At 40.7% G+C, this 14,430-nt stretch overlaps 1 protein-coding gene across 1 annotated transcript; it reads left to right on the top strand.

The window, feature by feature from the left end:
• Positions 1-8,324: 8,324 nt before the first annotated feature.
• Positions 8,325-14,430, top strand: LOC131779280 (tetratricopeptide repeat protein 28-like). Its single transcript, XM_066165416.1, has one exon. It carries the CDS (start codon positions 8,556-8,558, stop codon positions 13,632-13,634), a length of 5,079 nt encoding a protein of 1,692 aa, XP_066021513.1. The 5' UTR covers positions 8,325-8,555; the 3' UTR covers positions 13,635-14,430.

Genomic DNA, 14,430 nt, shown 5'->3' with positions numbered 1-14,430 from the left:
CTTGGGTATTTATTGATTCATGCACTGAACTATCCAACCGCTGGCCAGACAAACTGTGTGACCACTTTGCCCGCGCTTTTCGATTAGCTCATCGCCCCTCCTGGCGAAAACTAAGCTTATAATCAGAAAAATCCCAGACGATAAACTAGCTTACTCGCGGTTTCACGTGGCCGGGGAATTCCAGACCCTTAAACCCTCATTCTGGGTTTGCCATAGCTTCACTCACTAAAGTCGTCCCTGAAAAGTTGTAGCCAAAGAAAAGATGCCAAGCGAAAAAAAGGAGTGATGTTTTATTGTTTTATCTAGTATAAGCATCTGGTACTCACCGTAAAACCAGATGTCAATTTTACCAACCCACGGGGTACTCTGTAACTGACTGTGCAGAGATTTTCGATTTACCTAAAGGGGTACATCATTCAATCCAGAGAGGTACATATATATTTTTAAATATGGTATTTAATGACACCTATTTCATGGCATAAAAAAGGATAAGGAACACGGAATATATTACGTCGCACCTAATAAAACTGATTAAATTTTTTGATTTTTCGAAGTTTGAAACAAAAATACTGGAAAATACTGCCGAAAATTCGCCACGCAAAAATTAACAGCCTGACGCTTGAAAGGAAGCGTTGCTCACTTGTCTCGGGGAGGTCTTTCTATATCCTCCTAAGCAATCAAAAGTCTAGTAGAAATCATGTTTGACAATCATACTGGCAAAATAACACGGAAGAACAGATAAAAGTTACCTAAAGATAAGTAAGGAAGCGTGCTCTCTTGCCTCGGATACAATTTTTATGAACTCTGACCCACGCTGAAGTCTGGTAAGAAAAAACAACAACAACAATCACATTTCTGTTGTTAAAATAGGAAATCTACAAATTTTTTCAGCAGGATAAGGAACAAAATTTTTAGCAGAATATTTCTCATGCTATTGAATAGCACAAGTAGCGAGTTCTTGAGTGAAACCGCATTCCATGCAACTTGGCTCCATTCCTTAGGATTATGTTGATCAGAAGAAAGAGTAGACTTTGATTCTAGCGACTGTTATCTAAACTTCACAGGGAGGGGACTCTCGTTTAAAGCTGAAGTAGATTTAATAAAACTGAAAAGATAATAAACAAAAAGCGAGTATCATTATATTTCTTAGCATTCTTATCACGACTTTCATTAATAATCGATTATGTGGCTCTGAACCAGGAGTTCTCAGATATTAAGTTATCAATTTTACTATCTTTGGAATTCATTCGATTATAAATTCGTTCGCAAGCCAAGACCTACATGCTGGCAGATCGACTCGCTCACTCATAAATAGAGTCTTCATCGAAAACAGATTAACAACTTGCAAAAAGTAACTGGCGGTCATAATTCAGGACGTATGGTGATCGTTACAACTGGGGATAAAAATTCAAAGTCTCGTTTGACAGGGGTGGATCACACTTCACAAGCAGAGCTTAGGGTTTAGTTTTTGCTTTGTAAATTTTATACTTAACTTTCCATGGCAACCCGTTTGTGAAAGATGGAGAGCGGACTTAGATATTTCTGAAAATATAAGTGGGTACTTAACAGTTGTCACCATAAGCTATGGATCTTTCAATGCAAAAAGGAGTTCTTCAAATAATTTTCTGTTCAGTAAGTAAGCCAGAATAGATACCGCTGACTACAGCTGTCAAGAGCAACAGTGCACTGAGCGGAAAGAAGAAGTATGACAACTTCAAAACCGCTTCTTAAGGCTGATTATGCCAGGCCAAGTCTTATCAAAGTAGAGACCACGAAAACCTGCATTTAATTGTCTCACAAACGTCAATTGTAGTTATTTGAATGATAAAAATTTGAGATAAAAAGACAACGTGCAAACAACTGTTCGGTTTATCTTTCTGATAATATTTGAATTACAAATTTAGCTTTCAGGCTTTATGGGAACCTCCAGTCTTAAGGCAAAGGTTACTCAAAAGGCTCTAAATGTTGGGTTGCTCTCTTACCTCGTGTAACACTTAAGTCTGGTGAAAAAAAAAATATTTTTGTGATTTGATAAAGGAAAACTACAAATTGATTCAGTAGGACGAGGAAAACAATTCCTTTGTACAAGTACGGAGTTGTTGAGTAAAACATTTCAACTTGGCTCGATTTTTTATGATTTTGTTGATGAAATGAACGACTAGAATATAACGCGTCCTTTTTTTTCAGCGACTGTTGACGTATCTAAATTTTACAGACAAATGTTAAGAGGAGGCTCACGTTAAGCTGCAGTAGAATAATGAAATAATGTTAAACAAAAGACGAGTTGTGAAAATATGTTCTTATATTCCTTACAATTCTTGCAGGGATTTCATTAATAATCGATTCTGTGTCGACGTCATTGAACCAGAGGTTCTCAGCTGTTGATATCGAGCTATCAATTTTACTCTCTTTGGAATTCATACTATGATAGTTTACCTAGCAAGCCAGAACTCCGCCGTGCCGGCAGAGATCGCTGGAAGGGCAGTTTGGTATTTCCTCAACTCAGTCACAAGAAGATTCTTAATCATTATAACGTTAGCTTCTAATGGCTTGTCAACACTAACGCTGGCTATCAAATTCAACTAGTACGGCGAACGTTACAACTGGAGATAATTAAATTTTCACGAACGAGAAGGATGGAGCACTCTCCCTGAGCAGAGCACTAACAGGCTTTTACACATCTCTCCTTGGACCAAACATTTTCCTCCATCACTGCATTATTAGGGAAATGCTCTCATCATGATTGCACTTCACAAGTAATTTCTATTTATCCACCAACAAAACTTTTGTTTCGATCTCTCGCAGTCTCTAATCTTGGCACTGGTCTTTTAAATGTCATCCTCGTCGCCATAGTATGTCGCATAGGAATCTCAGTGGTTGATCCTTTTTCCCACGTTGTCTTAACTTTACAACAAAATCAACCAACCTTTCCGCCATATTGATTTTGGGTTCATGTCTTGTTGTTCCCAGCCTCCCTGGAGCTGAGCTCTATGTAAACTTGACGTTGTTGTGTGTAACCTGTCAATGAGCCTGGCAAACAGAAGGGAAACTTTCACCAATCTATTTACAATGACTGCCTTCTTCCTCAAGCAATACATGTTCAAGTTTTTTTTCACTGCTATCTTATATCAAAAGTTAAATAATTAAAAGACCTAAAAGAATATGGCTAATCAGAAGTAGTGGAGTCCCTTTGCTAACTCTGGTGGAAGTTATGAAATTTTTATGTCCAGAGGAGTATCATAAAAAAAAAAGCTTTGTCCAATGATAAGTTTTAAGAAAAGAATAAACTGGTCATCTCATTTACTGCTCTTTTGACGCATCTTGTCTAATCAAGTGTAATCACGTGGGTTAAGCCGAAGGTTAAATGAAATTCGTAGATATTTTTGTCCCAAAATGAAGATAGTGAAAGATGTTCTCTCTTTAGTTCATGAATTTCGGTTTTTTATATCTAACCTATATAACTAATGATGGATTTGAGCATGCAAAAATGAAACAATTGACTTGTTTTACAAGGAACGTCAGCCTTTAGTGTTCATTTTTTAGACCGCTTGGATTTTCATTAGGAGATTGATCAAAGTATTAGTGAATCATCTGCCTTCACATGGTAAGCCATCTCCGCGATATTCCACTTTTCAAGACTTTTTATTTTCTAGTGGGTGCAATTTGCATGATCAAGATACTAAGGCTACGTTCACACAGTACCGAACAAATTTTCGACCGGTGGAAAATTCGTGTGTTTGGGCGTTTCGTTTACATGTAATCACGCCAAACGAACGAAAATTTGGACGCCCAAGCGTTCAAAACTTTAAAGACCAAAATCGAGGACGAATTTATAGCCGTTGCAGTCAATAATTAAAGCGCCACGGTGTGAACACCTTCAACGTCAAAATTTTTGTACGGCGAAGGCGTGGCTGCATGGATGCGTGGTAATTAGGCTAAAGAACATGTTTACAATTTTATACGATGATGGAACGTGTTGGTTCATTGTTTGCGGTGCTCGACAATAATACAGAGTTATTGCATAACATTATCTCGCAAATGTGTAGGTCATGCCGGACTTACCACGCACGTAGGCGACGTTGTGTTGGTGTCTTGATAATGTCAGAAAATCAACATAAAAAACGTCGCACATCTGACGTCGAAGCAGCAAAAACACTGGACGCCATTTGCTCTGGGTTAAGAAGCGTTCTGCACATCAGGATAGGATAAAACACTCAAAAATGTCGCAAAATTTATCCTGTTATGAGTTCCATCTGCACAGACCGAAACTTTCACACGGTTCCGTCTGTACAGAATGTCCGGTCGAAACTTTCGGCTAGTCGAAAATTCATCCGGTACCGTGTGAACGTAGCCTAAGATGATCACTTCACTAAGAGTTACCCTTAAAAGTATTAATCTGGATAAGACTTAGCTAACGTAATGACTAGGTGACATCAGAGTCAGGATCTACATAGATCGACACTAAAAAAATTTACTAAGATTGACAACATTTTGGGGAGGGGAGGGAGAGGGAACGAACCTGGACCATACTCATGCAGCGGGATCCTTGAGGCTAATCTCCTGAAAAGTCACATCAGTCATCCCTGCTACTCTCACATTTTTATTTCCGCTTCGCTTTGGCTATGAAACTAGCAAGTTGAGAGCACTACAACGCGCCATAAAAGCGATGACGAATAGTAATGATGATGACACTTTGATGCCTAGAACTACTGATATATCGGGCCAATCTCGGACAGGATTTTCTTGTGAGAAAAATGAAAGTCAAATCATGGAAGAATGAATAAATTCATCAACTTTTTCCTAATTCATAAGTGGAAATACAGAAAGATGCTGAGCAATTTACCCGAATAGTAGGTGTTCCTCTTAAATTACTTGTGTTTCGGTTTTGAATTTTATAAACAATAATGCATTTGAGCATGCAAAAATGAAAAAGATTGTACTTTGTTCAGTATCGGGATCGTCAGCCCTCAAGTGTTCATTGCAAGTGTTCATTTCATCACGAGATCGATGACAGCAGTACAATTAAATAGGGTATTTTTCAGTGTTTGGGTGTGATGATCGACTCTTCACTGATGAACTTTTCATTTTCTAATGAGTGTGATTTGCATCATCAATAACAAAGACACAACATAATTTACTATATAAGCTAAACAGATGAAGTTATTAGTGTGAGTTTCTCCAAGACGATTATTTTAGTAAATGTTACCCTCGAAAGTGTTCATCTTGGTGGAAGAAAAAGAAAAGAAAAAGTTCAGCAGGTTACTCTGAGCTTCAAGTGCTTCGGTTTAGGTATTTGTATTTCGGTTTTGTTAGTCTAACTTTGATAAACGTTGATAGAATTGAACATCCTAATGAAACAATTTACTTTGTTTTACAGGAAACATTAGCCCTCAGCTGATGCTCATTGCGTTAAATGGTTGGATTTTCATCACAGAATCGATCACTGTACAATTGAAGCTTCTGTCTTAAAACGGTAGGATATTTGGATGAAATGACTGACTGAATGTTTTACAATCATGACTTGTAATTTTTTTAATGGCGAGGCACTGAAGTTTACAGGTTTTGGTTAGTATTGGATATATTCATAAAGGTGGCACAGGTCAACTCATTTGCCAAAGTTGGTGCCTTTACATAGCCTATGTACATAATTTTTGTTTAGAGCGTCAGTGTTCAATCATGCTATATTCAATTAAGGAAGGATAAATTAAATTCGTATATATTTTTGTTCTCCAGAATGCAGATAGTGAAAGATGTTCCCTCTTCAGTTCATGTATTTCGGTTTTTTATATCTAACTAATATAACTAATGATGGATTTGAGCATGGAAAAATGAAACAATCTACTTTGTTTTACAGGGAACGTCAGCCTTTAGTGATCCTTTTTTTAGACCGCTAGGGTTTTCATTAAAAGATTGATAAAAGTACAAGTGAATCATCTGCCTTCACAAGGTAAGCCACCTCCGCGATTTTCCACTTTTCGAGACTTTATACTTTCTCTTGGGTGTGATTTGCATTGAAGATACTAAGGCTACGTTCACACAGTAACGGACAAATTTTCGACCCGTGGAAAATTCATGTGTTTGGGCGTTTCGTTGACATGGAATCACGCCAAACGTACGAAAATTTGGACGCCCAAGCGTTCAAAACTTTGTAGACCAAATTCGAGGACGAATTTTTAGCCGGTGCAGTCAATAATTTGACCGCCACGGTGTGAACACCTTAAACGTCAAAATTTTTGTACGGCGAAGACATGGCTGCATGGTGCATGGTAACCAGATGGAACGTGTTGGTTCATTGTTTGTGGTGCTTGATAATACTAATGTGTGGGTGACATTAGAGTCAGGATTTACATGGCTCGACACTCTTTAAAAAATATACAACAATTGATAACATTCTGATGAACCTGGACCATCCTGAAAAGTCACATCAGTCATCCCTGTTACTCTCACATTTTTATTTCCGCTTCGCTTTGGCTGTGAAACTAACAGTTTGAGAGCACTAAACGCGCCACAAAAGCGATGACGAATAGTAATGATGTTGTTACTTTTATGTCTAGAACACCTGAATTTTCGGGCCAATCTCGTACAGGATTTTCTTGTGAGAAAAATACAAGTCGAATCATGGAAGAATGAATAAATTCACCAACTTTATTCCTAGTTTAAAAGTGGAAAATGAAGAAATACGCTGAGCAATTTACCCTGAATATTAAGTGTTCCCCTTACGGTACTTGTATTTCGGTTTTGAATTTTATAAACATTGATGGATTTAAGCATGCAAAATGAAACAATTTACTTTGTTTTACAGGAAACGTCATCTCCTCGTGTTCATTGCGTTTAAACGGTTGGATTTTCATCACAAGATCGATCACAGTAGAATTGAAGCTTCTGTCTTTAAACGGTATGGTATTTGTACGTGATGACTGACCGAATGTTTAACAATCATGGCTTCTGGGGCAGGAAATGAAACACAACTCGGGTTCTATTCAGGGTGAAAGTTTGCGTATTTGAGCGGTCGAACGAAAAAAATTATTTCTCGAAAATTAAAATATATTTTCACGAAAAAACTACACCACAATTATTAGGACGTATTGGGCTACAAAATATGAAAGTAGGAGAGAAAACGAATTTTAGGTGACTTGCCGCTATTTGTCTGATCCATGTCGACATTAGCTCTTAAAACGCCGGCCATTGTTTCGCTCGCAAATTTTTCACAGTATAGGCTATCTATGAGTTTCTTTGATTATTGACCAATCAGAATGTCTGGTTTGTTACTTGCTTGCACTGAATTAATCCTCTTCTGCGTTAAATTACCTGAAAACTACATTTATCTTAACCAATCACAACTGAGTGATTTTTTCATGTATATTATTACATCTGTAACTACACATCGACTGATTTAACAAAATTTAATAAACACCGAATTGGAAACTAAACAGGTTAGAATAAGGAACCCTATGTACCAAATGTTATAGGCTATATATGGAGTAACAGAAAAAAACACTTGGTTCCAATCATTTAAATGCAGTTACCCCTACATCATTCTAGAAAAAAATTTCTAACGCTAATGGCGCAGTCATTAAATAAACATCAGATTTTTGTGAGATGAACCAGGAAATTCAATCACACTCATGCTGATTCTAGTCTCGTAAACGCTTCATTTCAATACAGGGTAGGACCTCCGAATGAGAAAACCAAGATTTCTGAAAAAGTTCACACCCATGAACCCTTGAGCAGGATCTTTCGGGTGTCATATGCCTGACCTTCAAACTTAGAGTGATCAAGGCCAAATGAAAAACACAGAAGAAGAAATTACCGCGCTAGCCATCAAAATAGGTTTAACTGTCGCTATTTTCCTTCTCAACACTGGTTTGGTCTTTAAGGCCATCGAGTTGTGCCAAGAATGCTTGATTTTACTAAACAACGGTGATTTAAGCGCGGACAGTCCAGTTGCCAAATCATTTGACGAACGCATCCGCACCACAGTGAAAAGGGCGTGGCTCACTCTACGCACTACACCAGGTTTTGAAGAATACCGCAGGGAACTTTTACTTCACCCTGAAGAGGCAAAGAAATTTTTTGAATTCGAAATAAACGTGATGAAAACGACCGGAAACAGACAAAGAGAAGCAAAGTGTTATAGTGGACTAGGAATGCTTCGATGTTCTTTAGGAGAATATGACAAAGGTAAAGAATATTTGGAGATGGCACTTGCAATAAACATAAAACTTGGTGACAAAAGTTGCATAGCTGCAAATTACATGGACCAAGGAAGAGTGTTGAAATCACTTGGAAAATACCACAAGGCCCGAGAATACCTGGAGAAAGCACTCGTTATCCAAATAGAAGTTGGCAACAGAGATGGAGAAGCAAAAAGCTACGAAAATCTCGCAACAGTGTTCCAATCGGTTAGGAAATATGACAAGGCCCAAGAATACCTGAAGAAAGCTCTCGCTATCAAAATAGAAATTGGCGACAGAAATGGAGAGGCAACAACCTACGAGAACCTCGGAACACTCTTCATATCGCTTGGCGAAAATGAGAAGGCCCAAGAATACCTGATGAAAGCTCTCGCTATCAAAATAGAAATTGGCGACAGAAAAGGAGAGGCAAGAACATACAAGAACCTCGGAATAGTGTTCCGATCGCTCGGGAAATATGACGGGGCCCTAGAATACCTGGAGAAAGCTCTCGCTATCAAAATAGAAATTGGCGATAGAAATGGAGAGGCAGGAATATACGTGAACCTTGGAATAGTGTTCCGATCGCTCGGGAAATATGACGGGGCCCGACAATACCTGGAGAAAGCACTCGCAATCGTAATAGAAATTGGCGACAGAGATGGAGAGGGAACAATCTACGGGAACCTCGGAGCAGTGTTCCAATCGCTTGGCAAATACGACAAGGCCCGAGAATACCTGGAGAAAGCTCTCGCTATGAAAATAGAAGTTGGCGACAGAGATGGAGAGGGAACAATCTACGGGAACCTCGGAGCAGTGTTCCAATCGCTTGGCAAATACGACAAGGCCCGAGAATACCTGGAGAGAGCTCTCGCTATGAAAATAGAAGTTGGCGACAGAGATGGAGAGGCAAAAATCTACACGATCCTCGGAACATTGTTCAGATCGCTTGGCGAATATAATAAGGCCCGAGAATACCTGGAGAAAGCTCTCGCCATCAAAATAGAAATTGGCGACATAAATGGAGAGGCAACAATTTACGGGAGCCTCGGAACTGTGTTCCAATCGCTTGGATATTATGACAAGGCGCGAGAATACCTGGAGAGAGCACTCACTATCCAAATAGAAGTTGGTGTAAGAGATGGAGAGGGAACAATCTACGGGAACCTCGGAGCAGTGTTCCAATCGCTTGGCAAGTATGAAAAGGCCCGAGAATACCTGGAGAAAGCTCTTGCCATCAAAATAGAAATTGGCGACAGAGATGGAGAGGCAACAAGCTACGTGAACCTCGGAGCTGTGTTCCAATCACTTGGCAAGTATGACAAGGCCCGAGAATACCTGGAGAGAGCTCTCGCTATGAAAATAGAAGTTGGCGACAGAGATGGAGAGGCAAAAATCTACACGATCCTCGGAACATTGTTCAGAACGCTTAGCGAATATAATAAGGCCCAAGAATACCTGGAGAAAGCACTCGCAATCGTAATAGAAATTGGCGACAGAGATGGAGAGGGAACAATCTATGGGAACCTCGGAGCAGTGTTCCAATCGCTTGGCAAATACGACAAGGCCCGAGAATACCTGGAGAGAGCTCTCGCCATCAAAATAGAAATTTGCGACATAAATGGAGAGGCAACAATCTACGGGAGCCTCGGAACTGTGTTCCAATCGCTTGGATATTATGACAAGGCGCGAGAATACCTGGAGAGAGCACTCACTATCAAAATAGAAATTGGCGACAGAGACGGAGCGGCAACAATCTACGGGAACCTCGGAGCAGTGTTCCAATTGCTTGGCAAATACAACAAGGCCCGAGAATACCTGGAGAAAGCATTCACCATCCAAAGCGAAGTTGGTGTCAGAGATGAAGAGGGAACAATCTACGGGAACCTCGGAGCAGTGTTCCAATCGCTTGGCAAGTATGAAAAGGCCCGAGATTACCTGGAAAAAGCTCTCGCTATCAAAATAGAAATTGGCGACAAAGCTGGAGTGGCAAAAAGCTACGCGATCCTCGGAACTGTGTTCCACTCGCTTAGCAATTTTGACAAGGCCCGAGAATACCTGGAAAAAGCACTCGCTATCCAAATAGAAATTGGCGACAGAGATGGAGAGGCATCAATTTACGGGAACCTCGGATCCCTGTTCAGATCGCTTAGCAAGTATGACAAGGCCCGAGAATACCTGGAGAAAGCTCTCGCCATCGAAATAGAAATTGGCGACAAAGCTGGAGAGGCAAAAAGCTACGCGATCCTCGGAACTGTGTTCCACTCGCTTAGCAATTTTGACAAGGCCCGAGAATACCTGGAAAAAGCACTCGCTATCCAAATAGAAATTGGCGACAGAGATGGAGAGGCATCAATTTACGGGGACCTCGGAGCACTGTTCATATCGCTTAGCGAATATGACAAGGCCCGAGAATACTTGGAGAAAGCTCTCGCCATCGAAATAGAAATTGGCGACAAAGATGGAGAGGCAACAAGCTACGGGGACCTCGGAGCGCTGTTCCAATCGCTTGGCCATTATGATAAGGCCCGAGAATACCTAGAGAAAGCTCTCGCTATCAAAATAGAAATTGGCGACAGAGAAGGAGAGGCAACAAACTACGGAAACCTCGGAACTGTGTTCCAATCGCTTGGCAATTATGACAAGGCTCGAGAATACGAGGAGAAAGCTCTCGCTATCAGAAGAGATATTGGCCACAAAGATGGAGAGGCAATAAGTTACGGGAACCTCGGAGCTGTGTTCCAATCGCTTGGCAGTTATGACAAGGCCCGAGAAAACCTGGAAAAAGCACTCGCTATCCAAAGAGAAATTGGTAACAGAGATGGAGAGGCAAAAACATACGCGAACCTTGGAATAGTGTTCCGATCGCTCGGGAAATATGACGAGGCCCAACAATACCTGGAGAAAGCACTCGCGATCCTAATAGAAATTGGTGACAGAGATGGAGAGGCAACGATCTTCCTGTACCTCGGAGCTGGGTTCCAATCGCTTGGTAATTATGACAAGGCCCGAGAATACCTGGAGAAAGCGCTCGCTATCAAAATAGAAATTGGCGACAGAAATGGAGAGGCAACAACCTACGTGAACCTCGGATCACTAGTCGCATCGCTTGGCGAATATAACAAGGCCCGAGAATACCTGGAGAAAGCTCACGCTATCAGAAAAGAAATTAGCAACAGAAAAGGGGATGGAATACTCTACGGGAGCCTCGGACCACTGTTCGCATCGCTTGGCAAATACGACATGGGTGGCGAATACCTGGAGAAAGCTCTCGCTATTGAAATAGAGGTTGGCGACAGAAATGAAGAGGCAACAAACTATGGAAACCTTGGAGCACTGTTTATATCGCTTGGCAAATATGACGAGGCCCGAGAATATCTGGAGAAAGCTCTCACTATCAAAAAAGATTTTAATGACAAAGATGGAGAGGCAACAATCTACCGGAGCCTCGGAAGACTGTTTGAATCGCTTGGCGATTATGAAAAGGCCCGAGAATACCTAGAGAAAGCCCAACGTATATATAGAAGAATTGGAATAAGAAAAGGAGAGGCAGACACTTTGGGAATCCTTGCATCTTTGTTTATGTCCCTCGGTAAATATGGAGAGGCTGACCGTTTTCTAGAGAGAGCAAAGACAATTTGGACGGAAATAGGTGACAGTGGAGGACAAGCAGCATGTTTCGGACTCCTTGGGCATGTTTCTCATAAGCGTGGTGAGTACGACGATGCTCTTGAATATCAGAAGAAAGCCCTCGAAGTTCACATGGAAAATGGTACGAAAGAGGGTGTTGTTATTAATTACAGAGATATAGGATTGTGTTTCCAATCGCTTGGTAAATATGACATGGCCGAGGAATACCTCAAAAAAGCTCTCTCATTGAGCAGGGATATTAGACACAGCTTGCTTGAGTTTGGATGCCTTCGTGGTCTAACGGTGTTGAAGGTATCACAAAATGATCTTAAAGAAGCCTTTTCGTTTCTTTTCCAAACCATTGAAATATTCGACACTTTGCGAGGATTTCTTAAAGACAACGACCAGTTTAAAACATCACTTTTGGAGGAGCACGGCACCTTTCCCTACGAGTTGCTCAGTAGCTTTCTTTCTTCCACGGCAAAGCCACAAGACGCCCTCTATGTCGAGGAGCTGAGACGGGCGAGGGGCTTAGCCGACTTGATGGCAGCTCGGTACTCTGTTGTAGAGCAGATCTCAGGCGATCCAAAATCATGGTATGGGATTCAAAACATTGTCGCAAAGGAAACTGACTGTGCATGCCTCTACATTTCTGTTGGACAAAAGCATATGCGCTACTGGATTCTCAAAGCAACAGGGGCTATTCTTTTTTCAAAAGAGGAATGGAGCCTGGAAAAAAACGTGGTGACCGGATTAGTCCCTCACTTGGATGAATTTTTTAGGGAAAGCTTTCGTGGCCTTGGTATTTTACCCGAACAGAATTGCGAAGATCGATCTCTAGATGACACGGAATCGATGTCACTTGACCATGAAAATCAACCGCTCTTGCGTGATTGTGACGAGAAAGTTATCAAAAAGTATCTTCACTTGTGCCAAAAGATAATCATCGCTCCTGTGGCCGCTTTACAGAATGAGTCCGAAATTATCATTGTCCCTGATTCCTGTATGTACCAGGTACCATTTGCGGCTTTAACTGACAATGGAGGAAATTTTGTATCAGACACATTCAGGTTACGCATCGTTCCCTCTTTGACGACTCTCAAGCATATCCAGGACAGTCCCCCATACTATCACAGTCAAACAGGTGCATTGATAGTCGGTGACCCTCAGGTTGGAGAGGTGATTTACAAGGGAAGACGCATGACTATAACACGGTTGCCATGTGCAAGAAAGGAAGCAGAGATGATTGGAAGACTTCTTGGTGTCACACCTTTGATTGGAGATCGCGCGACAAAGCAGGCTGTACTTCAAGCAATACATTCAGTGAGTCTGATCCATTTAGCTGCCCATGGTGATGCTGAAAGAGGAGAGATTGTCCTTTCCCCAGAGTGTCCCGCTGACTATGTTCCACGAGAAGAAGCCTTCCTCTTGACGATGGAAGACATTTCAAGAATTAAGCTTCGAGCTAAACTGGTGGTACTAAGCTGTTGTCACAGTGCACGTGGACAGATTAAAGCCGAGGGCATTATTGGAATCGTTCGAGCGTTCTTAGGATCCGGTGCTCGCTCAGTCTTGGCGGCACGGTGGGCCTTAGATGACGCAGCCACAGAGAAGTTCATGACTTGTTTCTACGAGCACTTGTTCCGCGGTGAAAGCGCCAGTGAATCTCTTCACGAGGCTAGGAAATGGATGAGAAACAATGGCTTTGTAGAAGTCTCTAAGTGGGCTTCTTTTATGCTGATTGGCGACAACGTGACATTTGATTTTGCAAATCAGTTGTCCTGTGTCTACTACAACCAAATAGCCATGAGTCAATTAAACCCGCTGTAACGGAATGTACTGGACTGAGTAAAGCTAGAAAATGTTAATTGCCACCGTATAGAAAGTGGAAGCCGCCCACTCAGCTATTGTTAAAGCAAAACATTCTTATAAAGAGCGCGCCAGGGACAGAACAATTCATAAAGTAGAGATGATGAACAGTTAGCAGTTAACAAACGCAAAGAGCATTCTTTTCTCGAAAGCGAATAGTTAAATAATCAAGCCAAGCATAACTATTTGTTTTCGAAAGCGATTAATATATTAAGCAAGCAAATTTAGTGTAATATACTTTCGAAAGTGATATGTCGTTTAGCCCGAGCAAATATGGAATAATTGTTTTCATAAGAGGCCCTCTATCATAATAAAATGCGCAGAGTTTTTTTTTTCAAGATTTAGCGGTATACTCGAACTTAATTGAAATGATTTTGTCAGGAAATCATATGTAATCTCAAGCATGACGATAAAACGTTTTCTCCAGTAGAGTAGATTTTCAAAGGTTTTCAAAATCTTTTGGTTTCATTTGTTTGTTTTCTTTGCGAGGAACTATAATTCGTCATATCTTAAGTACTTTTATAAAGTGATCTCCATGCTCAATATATATGTCGACTTCAGGGTAACGCTAATTTTTTTACTTTATTAAATAAATTCTTTGGGAAATTAGCTTTTTTCCATTTTTCCTAGCGATAAAGATTTTAATGACTCGTCCCACGAGCAGTTTACAATTGTCTAGTTCAGGATTCTAGATTGACTTTGGATGATGGCCCTCAAGTTAAAAAATACCTCTTCGAATTTAAAGGGAAGGCCACGT

This window comes from Pocillopora verrucosa, chromosome 4 (assembly GCF_036669915.1).
Source record: "Pocillopora verrucosa isolate sample1 chromosome 4, ASM3666991v2, whole genome shotgun sequence".
Lineage (NCBI taxonomy): Eukaryota > Metazoa > Cnidaria > Anthozoa > Scleractinia > Pocilloporidae > Pocillopora > Pocillopora verrucosa.
Note: the sequence above shows the minus strand (reverse complement) of the source record. Positions and strands in the feature narration are given on the sequence as shown.